Source organism: Ambystoma mexicanum, chromosome 12, assembly GCF_040938575.1.
Source record: "Ambystoma mexicanum isolate Mex_15411 chromosome 12, UKY_AmexF1_1, whole genome shotgun sequence".
NCBI classification, from domain to species: Eukaryota; Metazoa; Chordata; class Amphibia; order Caudata; family Ambystomatidae; genus Ambystoma; species Ambystoma mexicanum.
This window is the reverse complement of record NC_090936.1, coordinates 880745285-880760023: the sequence shown is the minus strand read 5'-3', so window position 1 is coordinate 880760023 and position 14739 is coordinate 880745285. Positions and strand designations below refer to the sequence as shown.

At 49.0% G+C, this 14739-nt stretch overlaps 1 protein-coding gene across 3 annotated transcripts in view; it reads left to right on the top strand.

Annotated features, from left to right (window-relative positions):
- Positions 1 to 14739, top strand: part of LOC138513069 (uncharacterized) — a 1355028-nt gene that overhangs the window by 1119357 nt on the left and 220932 nt on the right. For all 3 annotated transcript variants that reach the window (XM_069627754.1, XM_069627753.1, XM_069627752.1), the window contains one exon: positions 4439 to 4593. In XM_069627754.1, coding sequence (XP_069483855.1) covers positions 4439 to 4593 — 155 coding nt within the window. The remainder of the gene's footprint in view (positions 1 to 4438; positions 4594 to 14739) is intronic.

The window sequence follows — 14739 nt, the reverse complement described above, 5'->3', positions numbered from 1 at the left end:
CTCTGCCCAAATTCAGTTTCATCACAGTTTCACAGCGGGCTCAAAGTGCAGTTAATTTGACTTACCACAGTTGCAATCACAATCCCATGATTCCAGTACTCTCCTCACTCCCCCCTGTATAATATTGCTCACGTGGCCAGTTCTTCCCCACTAGCCAAGTTGTTGTGTTCTAGCCACATGTTGGCAGCTGCCGGGGTTTTCCAAGAACACTGCCTTCCCTTTGTAGAGTACCTTCAGCCGGGATGGGTACATCAACATGTACTTCAGATTGAGTTGCCGGAGCCTGGCTTTTATCGGCACAAAGGAGTTCCTTGCTCGTTGCACCGTGGGCGTGTAGTACGGATAGATGGCAATCCTGGAGGAATCTCTCTTGATCTCTCCCCCTTCCCTTGAGTACCTGAGTATTAACTCTCTATCCTTAAAGTTTAAGATCTTCGCGATAATTGGGAAGGGTTGTGAACCTGGAGGTGGTCTCTTTTGTAGGGATCTGTGGGCTCTCCACTGCGAAGCCCTGGGATAGCCGACTAGCGCCAATTTCTTGTAGCAGAATTTCCACAAACCCGGTCGGGTTTGAGCCCTCCATTCCCTCTGGAATCCCCAGTAAAAGAATGTTGTTACGGCGAGCCCGCCCTTCCGCTTCCTCCGACCTTGCCTCAAGAGTTGCTACCTTCTTCTCCAGCTCCCGCACTCTTGCTTTCAAGTCAGCCGTGGTTTCTGACGTTTCTTGGAGGCCGGTTTCCGCCGTGGTGACCCTTTCCGTCAGGTTTCGCGCATCTTGTCTCATTAATGACATGTCTAACGTAACCTCATCTATTTTCCTGTCTATGAATGTTCTGAGTGCAGCTATGGTCTGTAGCACCTGTCCATCTTTGAAGCCATCTTCAGGGGCCTGCTGTTCAGTGCATGGGATCGTGTCAATTTGCACCAGAGTGCGTTGTTTGGTTGCGGGAAAAGGAATCCATTATTGTTGATTTAGTCTTATTCTTACTAGAGTACATGGCTGCTTGGTGTGTATGACAGTTGGTTGCCAGCTCCGAGCTAGTCCGCAAAGACGTATTTCAACCGGACTAGATCCCACAATAATCGGGACTGTCCAACCGGGCCACTCAATAGGTTGCGTGACTGGTGGTGATTGGTTGTTCTGTCCCGGAAGAAAGCCACTCTTGCCGCTGTGGGGGTCGTTACACTGTAGTGCTCAGTTCAGTGATGGGCTTGTGTGATAGTACCAGGTCGTCTTGTGGGTGGTGTAGTTGTTGGCGTTTGATGGTGTCTGTCGAAGGCGGGACCTGCTTCCCTCCGATCTAAAAATTAGGCACTGCGGTAAAGACAGGCTAACCCTCGCAGCACTGTGGTCAGTCCAATGCACCAGGCCAAGCACAGTTACGTTGCGGACCCCGGTGTTATTCTCACGGCCCCACTAAGTGAAGGTAGAGTCACTGTTTTGCCAGGCCTCAAGTTGTTAGTTCCAGCCTTGTCAGCCGTATGGTAGTTGCCTGTTCTCCCACTGTTGTGGTATATGCCATGTTGGAGACCTCCTCGTGATGTGCAAGGGTCCATGTCTGATGGGTCGGGTGCAGATCCAGCCCGTGGAGTGTGAGGATCCTGACTGTAGGGCCCACGTTGGGTGTGGATGCACTGTCAGGATCTGATGTGGAAACATGTGCACCTAGTCACAGTGCATGGGTGACCAGGTGTCCATGTGGTGTGTCTCCCTGCCTTAGTCCCACATTGGGCCCTCTTCCATGGGTTCGACCTCAGCAATCGCCTAATGTTTTAATTCCAGTAAGGACATCCGGTATCCCTGTGGCGTGTAGTGAAATCTCACAGGTGCGAGTGAGCGTTCGCTCCGGGGGTGACCGCTGGCTCCAGGCTTGGTTGGGGCACAACGTTGTCTAGTGTAGCTATCCTCTGGCGCCGGCACCCACAGTGAATATCCCCTTGGTAGTTGCTTCAGGCTGTCTGCGGCATGTAGGGGTGGTATGTATGTCGCAGTTCGGGCAGGGCTCCAGCAATAGTCAATTAAGAGCCCGATAATTTTGTTGTGCGCAGGTTATTGTTCGACAACACAATGGAGCTCTAATGACTTATGAGCGATCACGCGTTGCAGTGTTAACAGTCGGGGGCGATCTGCTGCCTCACCGTAAGCTGCTGTGGCAGGTGGTCCTCGCAGCCAGTGTAACCCATATGCGGGATGCAGTTAGGCAGCCAACCCTATACAACCCACCCGAACCTCAGCTCTATACCAGCAATTCATAGTCTATAAAGGGTAGGGGGGGGGTCTCACAACATTGTAGTAGAGGGATCACGGTCCCCGAAGTGCGTACCCGCCGTTCAATAAGCGCACTGTCGGAGGCAAATAAGCTGCATTGCAGTGAAATGCTCCAGTGTATGGCGTGCTTCGCAGCGGGGTTGTTGTGTGCTCCCACTTGTCTCCATTCACCTAATCCCTCCTAGTAAATGGATCTGCTGCAGCCCGTCCGCTCAAGGATTAGGTGCCACAGCCGCTGAATCTTCAGTACGATTTCTCCCTGCCCTTAGAGTTCACTGTTCAGTTGGCTCTGTCACCCAGTGGTGCCGCCAGGGTAATTGTCCCTGCTCAGGGTCTTCCTAGTTAGAAGCGTGTTGCATGCAGTAGTCCCCCTTTGCCAGCCTACAATTGTCGTGGCTTATAGGGCTGCTCGCTCTGCAGTCAACGGGCCCCCGACAGCAGGCATCATTTTGTGTGCCGCAGGGGCGCTATTTCAAACCCTCTTTTCCAGCGTATATTAACTCAGATTTTCGTCAGACTTGGTGTTAGAAGTGCAAGAAAGGGTTACCTCCCGTCAGCTGCAGTTTCTTCTCCGTTCCTATGTATTTATCTGCTGCTACAGGATCAGAGTTAGGAGCAGGAGCTCTGCAAGGCAGCTTCTTCACGCAATGCACTCAGGCCACGCCCCCCTTATTATACTCCTACCATATGACTACTTTATCACTCATACTGTGCACTTGGCAGGCCTTAAGATGGGCGCAAACAATGTTCTGGTGCACTCTAACCTTCACACACACATTTCACTCACTCCTTTCCGTGCCATCCGGCTCTAAGGTCTCCGCCCTAATTTTGAACTATCATTTATCCCTCCCAGCACCTGGTAATACAAATCACACGATTGTCACTTCACTGGTGTCCTTGTCCTTACTCTTTGCACATTTCAGGACTTGTTACTTTGGGGTTGGTGGTCAAAGGGTACCCGGTGCCATGGAATTCAGGGATCTTAAGTTTTAGACAGCTATATGGGCTATAACATGCGGTTACCTGGGGACGGGCCGGGTCATGCTTTGGCCAGTGTGAGAACATGCACACCAGGCGCCGGTTTTAGAACAATGAATAGGCGCTGTGGTGGTTGGGTGTGTGGGCTGTCTTCATGGGAGCTCGAGCATGGTTGGAGATTTCCCTTGTCTCGCAATTTGGGCCTAGTGCATACAATGCTGCATTTGCTGCGCAGGCCTTCCCTTCTACCTGTGGTTACTAATATCTACGCAAAATAGCAACGCTGCTCATGCCCCACACTATACTATGTGGATAGAATATATTTGGTTATATTAGAATGGGGTCCTTTTTGTACTGCGTCCTCTCACCATCTCCCCCCCCCACCCCTCGCAGCCCATCAAAGTACTTTGAAATGCATCTCGCCTCACTCTGAAGCACCTAGAGGGGTGGGACAGGGCTGCCCCTTCCCAACACCCCCATGGACTTATCCTGCTGCACCTGCGCATGGGCTACATGGAGCAGCAGTCAATGATTTCCTCTCCCCCAGACGTGCCCCTTCCCCTTGCCCCCTGCGCCCCCATCAGTTACATAATTGGTAGGTGCGTCCCCCCTTTGGAAGCACTGAATTTGCACCTTTATCGCACAGACTTGAAAGTTAGACTTAATGATTGCCATCAACTATGCATTTATATTGTTCGATCTATTGTTATAGAAAATGTAGACTGTTTGTGAAATCAAAACGTTGCCGGGAAATGGATTTGAGAACAACTTGCAGGTAAAGCCATCATTGAAGTAAATTTCTTGCACCGACTTTTGAATTTTGACTTTGGCCAATTCTGGTATTGGGCATAATGTCACAAAGTTTTCACATTTAAACTGATTGAAATGTATACACTGAGTAAATGTCAACAGTTAATATTCACCTTAAGATGCACTTATGTTTACTATAATTTGATATCAAATCATAGTTCGGTGATACTCATAACCCATTGACACCATGGAAAATAATATAAATGTTTTTTTAAAACACTAGTTAGCCACCCTAGTTTTTGTTTTGATTCTATTATTTGATAAACATTTGCATGCTAATATAAATATTGGCGATGCATTTAAAATTTGAAAACAGAAATTTACACACAGCAGATTTAAACTTTTATCTTTTTTACATGTTTGTACTTACTTTTCATTTAGGTAAATGAAAGCCACATAACCTTTCAACACCAGCTTCAAAATACCTATGAACCTGGTACCTACATCACCAGAAGTGACTTCACGCTCATATGGCAGTGTTTTTATGTTCGTGACACAATTCTCACAATTCATGATGGTCCTTTTTCCTCGACTAGGTGAGTCACACAAATGGTTTTTGTGCATTAAGGAAATAATCACCTTTTGTATCAAAGGCGCCAATGCAGAAGATCCTGTGGTATTAGGACCCATGTTTCTCATGCCTCGTAGATGAGTTACTTAATTAAAATGAATGATGGTTGCTCGGCATAAATTAAAGTCTGCATTGCTTAAACAGTGAATGTTTTAATATTGACAGGAGTAGGCTAAAGGCCAGTCCACCAAGATGGAAATCTGTGATCCTCTTGTTAAAATAGATACTATGTAGCATTAAGACAGAGTTCAGTGGCGGGCGCAGCTTTTGGTGATGGCGGGCTCTTGATTGGGCCCTGCTTTATAGTTGATAGAAGGTACCTGGGCGGCTGGGCCCTTAGAGAGAAGAAATTTGATGAACGGTCAGCCATTGTCCTCTCACAGTACTCTTTCCCATTGAATCCCTGGCGGTAGTAGCTGATGAATTTTCCAATTAGATGTGACTCAATATTTGCCCAGAATTGCTGCAAGCAAGCTGTATTTAAAGATCCATTGCATCAACAACATCCATCAACTCAAGAACTGCCTGTCCCTCATCCAAGCCTAGATGTTAAGAGTCTATCTTAAGCTAACCCGACAAAAACAGAATTAATGTTCCTAAGAAACCCCACCAAACCTGCTCAAGTCCAGAATTGGCTGACTGAGATGAAGCTCAGCAGATGTATGCCTCAGCTGTCACCCTCTGCAAAATCTCTTGCCTTTACGATAAGCTGTAACAAGTCATTGAAAACACACATCACAAACAAGACTCATGCAACATTGTACCAGCATGCCTTTCTCTGCAAAGTCAAGCCTTCAATCATTGTCCCTTATTGAGAACAGTTTTCAAAGCCTGTCCTCTCCAACCTGGAGATGGCAGTAACTTATGAGCAGGAGTCCCAGATGCCACGTTGACTCCTCTGAAACCCACCCAGCATGCTGCAGCACATTCATCACATAACTAAGAAAATGTGACCACACCACCCCCTTCCTCAAGGAGCTACACTGACTACCCTCTCAAGCACACTCCTGTTCAAGACTGCCTGCATCACCTGCAAAGTAATCGGAACCAAAACACCCTACCTGGATGAGAAGTTCATCTCTAGGAGGTCAATGTGCCACTAGAAGCCACAATATCGGCAGACTGCAAAAAAAGATGACGAGAGGAAAAACCAAAGAAAACTGGTCATTTCCGGCTACACATCATGTCTGTGGAACACCTAACCAATGCAGAATAGATTGGCCAATGCTTCCTACACCTCAGAAAGGAGCTGGTGTTTCTACCTTTCGCGGATCACTGTACTCAACCCGAATTCTCCCCTTCAATGCTCTACCCTCCCCATCTCGCACAATCCATAACAGCTACCTCTACAACCCCACACCCTACCTATAACAACCTGGGTGTGTCCCCTATATACAGTGCCCAGATGCCACCCAGGTGGGTTTGTGCTTTGTAAATCATATGTATTTAAGCAATTCTTAACAATTAAGAGAGGGGCTGGAGGGGTCTCACTTGAGAATTGTTTTAAATAAGGAGTTGAAATAGAGCATTTTTGCAGCATACATTTCATAGAAAGATTGGGTAAAAAAAAAGACATAACCTTTACATCGTTCTGCGGGGGACACATAAAATGCACCAATGGATGTCTGGTCACAAACCGCACACAGGAGCTTTCCCACCATATTTTCATACTGGCTACGTCCAATTTAAAAACCTGTGACCTATTTCAAGAGTATATACCAGCATAGTTATGTAAAAGAAATGCATGCTGCCAGTGCACCCCAAACCCAGCCTCACATCACTATTACACCCTCCCAAACACCTAACCTGGTGGCTCTACTCCCGTATGAGGGAAGCCACTGGACAGTCCTCTCTCTATTCCCTCATTTAGATGACGAACATAAACAGTGAGTTATCTTTTCAGCCTTCCAAATGTTAGCATGAGCAGGAAGGTGAACCGAAATGCCATTGGATAGAAAGCAATAGTGGGGCGGTATCTGCTGGGATTGTTACTCCTTCGAGGTATATTTTGAGATGCTTGTGCTCTAAAGACACATTTTTTAATACGAAAGCAGCATTCGGGTATATACTAGACTTGGCAAGAAGGTGTTCACACTGCCGTGCACCAGAATGTGGCAATACATTCTGTGTGTATCCAGGATCTCTTTAGGTGCTTCCCTTTAAGAAAGTAAACACACTTTTTACTTTTATCTTTCTGACACATTACGTGCTGAGGATTTACATGGGGGGGGGACTTCACCTTTTAGGTATCTGGTGACTAGTGCCAAGACTGTTGAAATCTGCATTATTCTAATTTAGTTTGTAATATATTTGTGTGTAAGTAGTTTTTGTTTCCATTTTACGAAGTAGTTTAGTGAAAGACATTGAAATTCCACATATTTAGTATAAAATGCAAAGCACATTGCATCCAAAACACGAAAACATGTTTTTGATTTTTTGTTTTTGTTTGGGGTATTTGTATTTTTTTTATTTGCATAGCGCTCCAAGCCCGCGGGCATCTGGGCGGTATAAGGTGGCATTTGCACCACCTATTAGCCGAAACTATTGCATTAAAGTGCAGATGGGGAGAAATGGCATATGAGGAGGGGCACAAAGCTTGTAGGTGGTGTTTGGTTAACATGAGACGCTAAGACCTTTCAGGTTCAATTACTGTTTTAGGGCTATGTATGATCTTGGGTGCCATATGTGAGTGCCTTTGTGAATGTTGATTTATATTGTATGTATGTTTACCATGTATTAGATTTTAATAATGTACATTTTGTACATCTGTCACACTGAAGTATGGATATTAGTTTTGATAAATGTGGATCTTATCCTTTTTTTTGTATTTAGGAGAATGTTTTATGATTCATGTTTTACGATCAGTTAAGAGAGAGTGTGTTGTCTTGGATACTTGGTTTATGTCCTTTTCTTTGGTATATCGTCATTCAAAACAGAAGAAAAAGTGTCCAATTCTCAGGTATGCAGATAATGTTTGTGTAGGGAGTTCTTCTCAGGAACAGGAATCTTTGTTAGCCTTGAGGTGAATCGCCCTTGGGAAGAAGGAACGAATACTCTCGATGTGTCACAAAAGCCACAACCTGCTTCATGAGAGAGAAATTAATCCAAGCGGGTGCCGCACATCGCAAATGCCTTTCAACCCTCGCCGTCCCCAGTTAACCACCAGTTAGTTATCCCATCAGGTAATTAATGTTTAAGTTGATCTTGGGCTAGAAGGATAGCTCAGGGGCAATGTGTTTGTATTTGAAGCAAGACGACGCAGAGCAACACAGGTTTGAATCCCGGTCCCATGCTTAGAGACTGGCCTCCGGCATTAAGCGTGTTACAAAAGAGTAACAAATAAAGTGTAATTGGAGAGCCCCAAGGGAATAATTTTAAAAAGGCATGGGGCATAGCCAATCAGATGAAGACTTGGGAAAGCCTTACCAACTCTGAGTGTATACATGTGCTTGTGAAAGAGCAGCCTGGGAGAGAATGGATGTGTTAAACACCTCCCAAATTATACAAAGGGAGATTCTAGGAAGAATACAAACAGAAGCTAACACCCATCGGAAAGACTGCATTCTGGAGAAACCTTAAGGAAACCACTTCTTGGAGGAAGGTGGTCCAAATCCTAGAGGTCTCTAAAGGGACTCAGGGAGCTGCTAAGAACTGGAAGACCTGAGGGCAGTGGCCTGAAGGTGTACTCTCAAAACTCCCAAAATCCTAGAGAACATGGCGAGCTACGATCCTAGGCATACCATTTGCATTCCCTGGGTGAGCAGTAAACTTTGGCTTGTGGCAAAAGGATACTATAATATAGACTGCCTGACAGGGATCCTGAATGTGTGGGGGAAGAAATACTCATTGAATTTGTTTTGAAGCTTAACCAAGCCAAGGTACAGCGAGGACCTGTCTTGAAAGGTATGCAGCCTTGTATAGTGCCTTTCTGCCAGTAAGGGTGGGCTTGCCGCACATGGCTCAGTATAGGAATGCTGGTGAGGGAGTGTTGGTGGTATAGTAGGGAAGACCAGTGCAGAAAGCTGTGGTGTTGAGTGCAAGTTGGAAGCACTGGTTAAATCTGTGCCAGTATGGTGTCTCTGTGGGTTGCCTGTGAGGGCAGAGTAGCAATGGTTGCATTGGATTGGAGGGTTTCATAGCAAATGTACAGGGTTAAGAGTCTGTGTTTAATACGCTAGACCTTGTGGGTCGTCTGAAGGGGAATGAATGTGGTGTAAAGTAGTTATTTTAGTAGTGAGGAATTCGGGAGAAGTCCGGTGGGACGCAGGAATGAGCAAGAGTTGTTTTGAGTGTGGCAGTAGCGTACTTTCTAGAGATTGCGATCTGATCTAGTGTATCATAGGGGAGGTTATGGGGGGCGTGGCTTTGAGCCGATGGAGGGCAGAAGCTGATCTGCCGGGCTCCGGCCGAGACGCCGCTTCCTGATCCTTTTTCTCCGGTACAAGTGGTTGCAGCCAGCGGAAAAGCACGCATCGGTGGGGGAAGTGCTCCCCATTAGGAATTACTCGAGTGTTGGAATTTTCGGAGCCCCCGTGAGGAAGAGCGGGCTCCGGATCCCACCCTCCGCCGCGCATTGATCCAAGATGGCGCCTGGCACAGCTTCACGCAGCCCCTGAACCAGCGTCCCCTGACAGAGCGCTTTGGGGATCGGCAACAAGGCCGGGGGGGGCGACCCCTGTCTGTCACTGGTTCGGAATCGACACAGGCCCCCAGGCCCCTGACTCCGTTACCCCTGGGCTGGCCCAATTTATGCAACGCGGACTACAACTAGAACCACGTGGATGGCATCACATAAAGAGAAACTCGCCACTTCTGAGAAGCAGCACCCCGCCCCACGGCCATCACCCGAACGACCTGATTCCAGCCGAAGCACTCGGGGGGCCCTGAAACTCAAGGTGCGTGAGCCTACATAATACCCTTTGGTGGGCCCCTGACCACCACCGCACCCTTGGGCCGCCTGCACTTGGCTCCCCGACTCGGCTGCCCCGGGGCACGCACTTGCCCCTGCATGTTCGGCGATCTACGTCCAGCGGCTTCAAGATGGCCACCAAGAACAAGAGCAGGGCCGCCACCATGGACTCCTTTGTCTCGACCAAGGCGAAGACCTCCACCCAGTCCAGACCTAGCCTCTCCGAAAATACTCATCCGAACGAAGGGGAGGTCAACGACAATCGCTCTCAGATATTGGATGCCATTGCCTCACTGAGAACCCACATTGACTCCAAGATCGATGAGTTCAAAATAGACATACAACTCATCCGCCAAGATGCCCGCAACTTGACGGAGAGGGTAACGACCGTTGAGAATTCCACGACGGAGCTGTCCGGGGCCACCACAACTCTGAAGTCCGAAGTCTCCGATCTAAAGAGGAGGGTCGCCTTCCTGGAGGAAAGGGCGGAGGAAGCCGAAGGACGGGCCAGACGGGGGAACATCAGGATCCTGGGTATCCCGGAGGGAACAGAGGGCCTAAACACCACATCCTATGTCGAAACCCTTCTGCTACAAGAGATAGGGGCCGGAAAACTAACCCAAGGCTTTGCGGTCGAAAGGGCACATAGATCCCTCCAGAGACGTCCTCCCCCCGGCTCGCATCCACGGCCAATAATAGCCAAAATATTGAATTTTCAAGATAGAGAAACCATCCTACGGCACTCCAGGGAAGCAGGTCCCATTGAAAGGGGGGACTCAAAAATTACTATTTACCCCGACTACACCCAGAAAGTGCAGAGGGAAAGGAACTCATTCGTCCCGATCAAGGCGAAGCTTCGCCAATTGGACATTAAATACAGGCTGCTGTACCCCGCGCGCCTGAGAGTTGTTTATAATGGGCGAGCGATATTTCTCGAAAAACCGGAGGCGGCCAATATGTGGCTAGAAGATAATAACCTAGCCGATGGCAAGGATCCTCCTCGGAACGATGATTAAGTCCCGAGTCTCCTCGCACCACCAGTAACCGGACCCCAGCAGGTAATCCAAACAACAGTTTAACTTACGGAAGCGGCCCTCGCACGGCCCTGCCGCCTCGCACCAACCCTACCCCCAGCAGAAAATCCAATTGGGCCAGTTCACCGCCCGACCCAGCTCACGCCCGATTCCCGGATGGGTTCAGACGGCTCGAGAGCGCCTGAGCACCGCGACAGTGTTGTAGTCGCTGGGCGCACCAGTTTGTGTTATGTTATTAGTTTAGTTGGTTTTGCAGCCTACGAATCATCAATGTTGGTAAAGTACAAGATGGTGGCAAGTTACGACACAAGACTTCATGAACCAGGGGCCTCCCGCCCGCAGAACGCCACCTGTGGTTCGTTGTGCCACCGGGCCAGCGGGCCAGAACTCCAAGACGAATTCAGAACACCGATCCGATGGCGTCGCAACTTGTTGTGATGACATGGAATGTAAGGGGAATGGCTTCATACCTCAGAAGGAACCGCGTACAGTCCTACCTCAGGAGGAAGAAGGTCTCGATTGCGCTATTACAAGAGACCCACCTTACAGCGGACTCCATGTCTAAGTTAACAGATCGATGGGATGGGACCACGAGGGGGTCTCCTTACTCCAAATATGCGAGAGGCGTACTGATATGGGTGAACCCGAATGTGCCTTTCCAGCTAGAAGGCTGGGATTCTGACAAGGAAGGGAGATATACATCAATGTGGGGCACCATAGAACAAACCCCAGTGTGCTTCATTAACACATACTTTCCGCAGCATGGAATCCCGTCATACTTAAGCACGTTGAGTGCTAGACTGGCACAACACCGAGGCAGGACCTTCGTGTGGGGGGGAGACTTCAACTGCGTCATGGACTTGAGCAAGGACAGATCGCGCCCTCCTCCTCAGCCAAGCAATCCCGCATCCACCTCCTTGACGGAAACACTCGACCAGCTCAACCTGGTAGACATCTGGAGAGTGCAACATCCAGAGGCCAGAATTTACTCACACTACTCAGCTCCACATGGCGTCCACACAAGGATCGACTACTTGTTTGTTGATAAGGAACAATCTCCACTGGCCACATCCACTGAATATTTGGGGAGATCGATCTCCGACCACTCCCCGCTCGCCATGCATTGGCAGCTGCGTGGACCCAAACCTCCAATTCCCATGTGGAGGATGCCTACAGCAGCGTTGGATGATCCAGAGTTCAGAGAGGACCTTGCTGAGAAGCTAGAGGAATATGTCGAAATCAATAAGGGATCGGTGGCTACCTGGTCCACACTGTGGGAGGCCATGAAGGTGGTTACCAGGGGAGAAATCATTTCAAGAGCGGGCGGAACCCGCAGACAACTACAGTCCTCTCTTGAGGCCCAGGAATTAGAGATCGCAAGACTAGAGTCCGCCCCTGACATTTCCCCAGAGTCCGAGAAGATCCTTAAAACAGCCCGTATAAAATGTCAGGAATCATGGGTCAGACTGGAGAAATTTGACTTCGCAACACATACCGCCAGATCCCACAGCGAGTCTGACAAACCCGGCAGATTGCTTGCCTGGCTCTGCAAGCGGGAACACCCTAAACACCTGCCAACGGAGATAAAGGACGAAAAAGGAGTAACACACAAGACGCAGATGGAGATCAACGAGACTTTTGCTAAGTTCTACTCCAAATTGTATGCCCACGAGTCCCAGGTGCCCGCCGCAGAATTAATCGAAACATTGGAGGAGATAGGCCTCCCTCAAATCTCCAGCGAGCAGAGGGAGGAACTGGACTCGGAAATCACTTCCGAAGATGTGACAGCGGCCATTAGATCGCTCGCTAATGGCAAAGCCCCCGGCAGTGATGGCCTCCCGCCCGAATTCTACAAGACCTACGAACCCATTCTCACCCCCATCCTGCATGAAGTTTATCAAGAAGCCTACACAAATGGCATCCTGCCCAACACCATGAAAGAGACCATAATTATTCCAATGCTCAAGCCGCACAAGTCACCCACCGATTGTGATTCTTATCGACCTTTGGCCATGCTGAATTACGACAGCAAGATCCTCACTTCTATATTAGCCAACAGACTCGCCAGAGTGGTAGGATCCATAATTCACGAAGATCAAAATGGATTCGTCCCAGGACGCAACACCACGGCCAACCTCAGGAGACTACAACACATCATGGCCGAAACCCACGACCGAGAGGAGGACCTGGCGATACTGTCACTTGATGCCATCAAGGCCTTCGACTCTATCTATTGGGAGTGGCTTGTGGAGGTTTTGAGGGGCTTCGGCTTTGGTGCGGGCTTCATCAGATGGATCCAGGTACTTTATAATTCGCCAATGGCAAGGGTTAAAACAGGCAGAATTGTCTCGGGATCCTGGGCAATACAAAGGGGCACGAGACAGGGGTGCCCACTCTCGCCCATGCTGTATATATTGGGCCTAGAACCAATAGCCATATACTTTCGCCAACAGTTTTTTGATGCGGGCATTAAGGTGGGCAACGTTTACAACATAATTTCATTATACGCGGATGATGTACTTCTCTACTTGAGGAACCCTGAGCTCAACGCACCCACAACGCTAGAAGTTCTCGACAATTATGCGAAGTACTCAGGGATACGATTCAGCAGACACAAATCAACTGCATTCCCCCTAGCTAGCCTGAGGGGCATTGCAGTAGACGATCCCCCCCTATCGGAATACAGTGGCAACCTGACAAGTTCCGGTACCTGGGTATCAATGTGGGTCACACCCCGCTACTCACACACGAACATAACACTATAGCAGCAGTCACCGGCCTTCGGCGTTCAATCAAATTTTGGTCCAAACTACCACCGTCAATGGTGGGTAGAGCGGCGATTGCCAAAATGATAATCCTTCCTCGATTCCTGTACTTCTTTGCCAATATTTGCCACTACGTTCGCCCGCCTTTCTTCAAGACACTAGAGGCCATCATCAAGGACTTCTTGTGGGGTCCGCGCAGACACAAGCTCACACTGGCCACGCTGTCTCTCCCACATAAGGAAGGCGGAATAAAACTCCCAGACCTTCACCTTCACCTTTACTACTTGGCGGCCCAGCTCAGTCACATTACGAAGTGGCCGTCTGATGACACATCGGCCGAACTGGAACTACTCAGGCAATCTTCCGCAAACTTAATCCCCAAAGAAACTCTATGGTTTCCCCCTCGGCTGCCTCCCGAAACTCCGCTGATTGTCAAGCTGGGCAGGCAGATATGGGCCAGGGCCTGTCACATAAGCAAGTGAAACATCCGTACTCACCGGATAACCCCATAATGGTGGATGTGTGCAAGTCGGAGGCGGAACTTCCCACTCCCAGGAGATGGGAGGAAGCAGGCATATATACATGGGGAGACACGTTCACGGATGGGGAATTCAGGGCTTCGAGTCGTTACAGAACATTGAAGGATTATCCAAGGGCCAGTTCCTCTGGTACCACAGGATCAAACAGATCGCTAAGAAGCAGTGGAACAGCTGGCCGGAAGAGCCCACCCCAGACCCACTGCTACAGGAAATGCACGACCTCTCAGATGGATGGAGACCAGTTTCCAGACTTTACAACAGACTCATAGACAAGCCTAACCCCAAAGGTCCGGCACTGAAGGCGAAATGGGAGGCAGATCTTGAATCACCACTTACTGACAAGGAATGGGAGGGAGCACTGATCTACCCCAAGAAAGTGTCCCGGAATTCCAGATTCGGACAAATACAGCTGAATGTCCTTTACCGGACATATATGACTCCCCACAGGATTGCCTCATTCAACCCGAAAATACCCCCGACGTGCCCATGGTGCGGAAATGACAAGGCAGACATGATCCACATGTTCTGGTCCTGCATCAAAGTGAAATCACTCTGGTTCAAAGCCAAACAATCCTGCGCAGAAGCTGGCATGGTAAGATACGACTGGACGCCCGGAGAGTGCCTACTAGGTATATATCCTAGACCGGGCAAATTTAAACACTTGGTGAAACTAATGGACGTCTCATGCATTTTGGTCAAGAGAACAATAGCGATGGCCTGGAAGACTCCAGCGGGCCCCAGCCATGCTCGGTGGCTGAGCGAACTGGCGAGATGGGCGACTGCTGAAACCAGGGCCTGGCAAGACGGGATCACAACCAGCGGAGAAGCCACAAGTGGAACCCTGGACTCCTGGAAAGCCCTCCT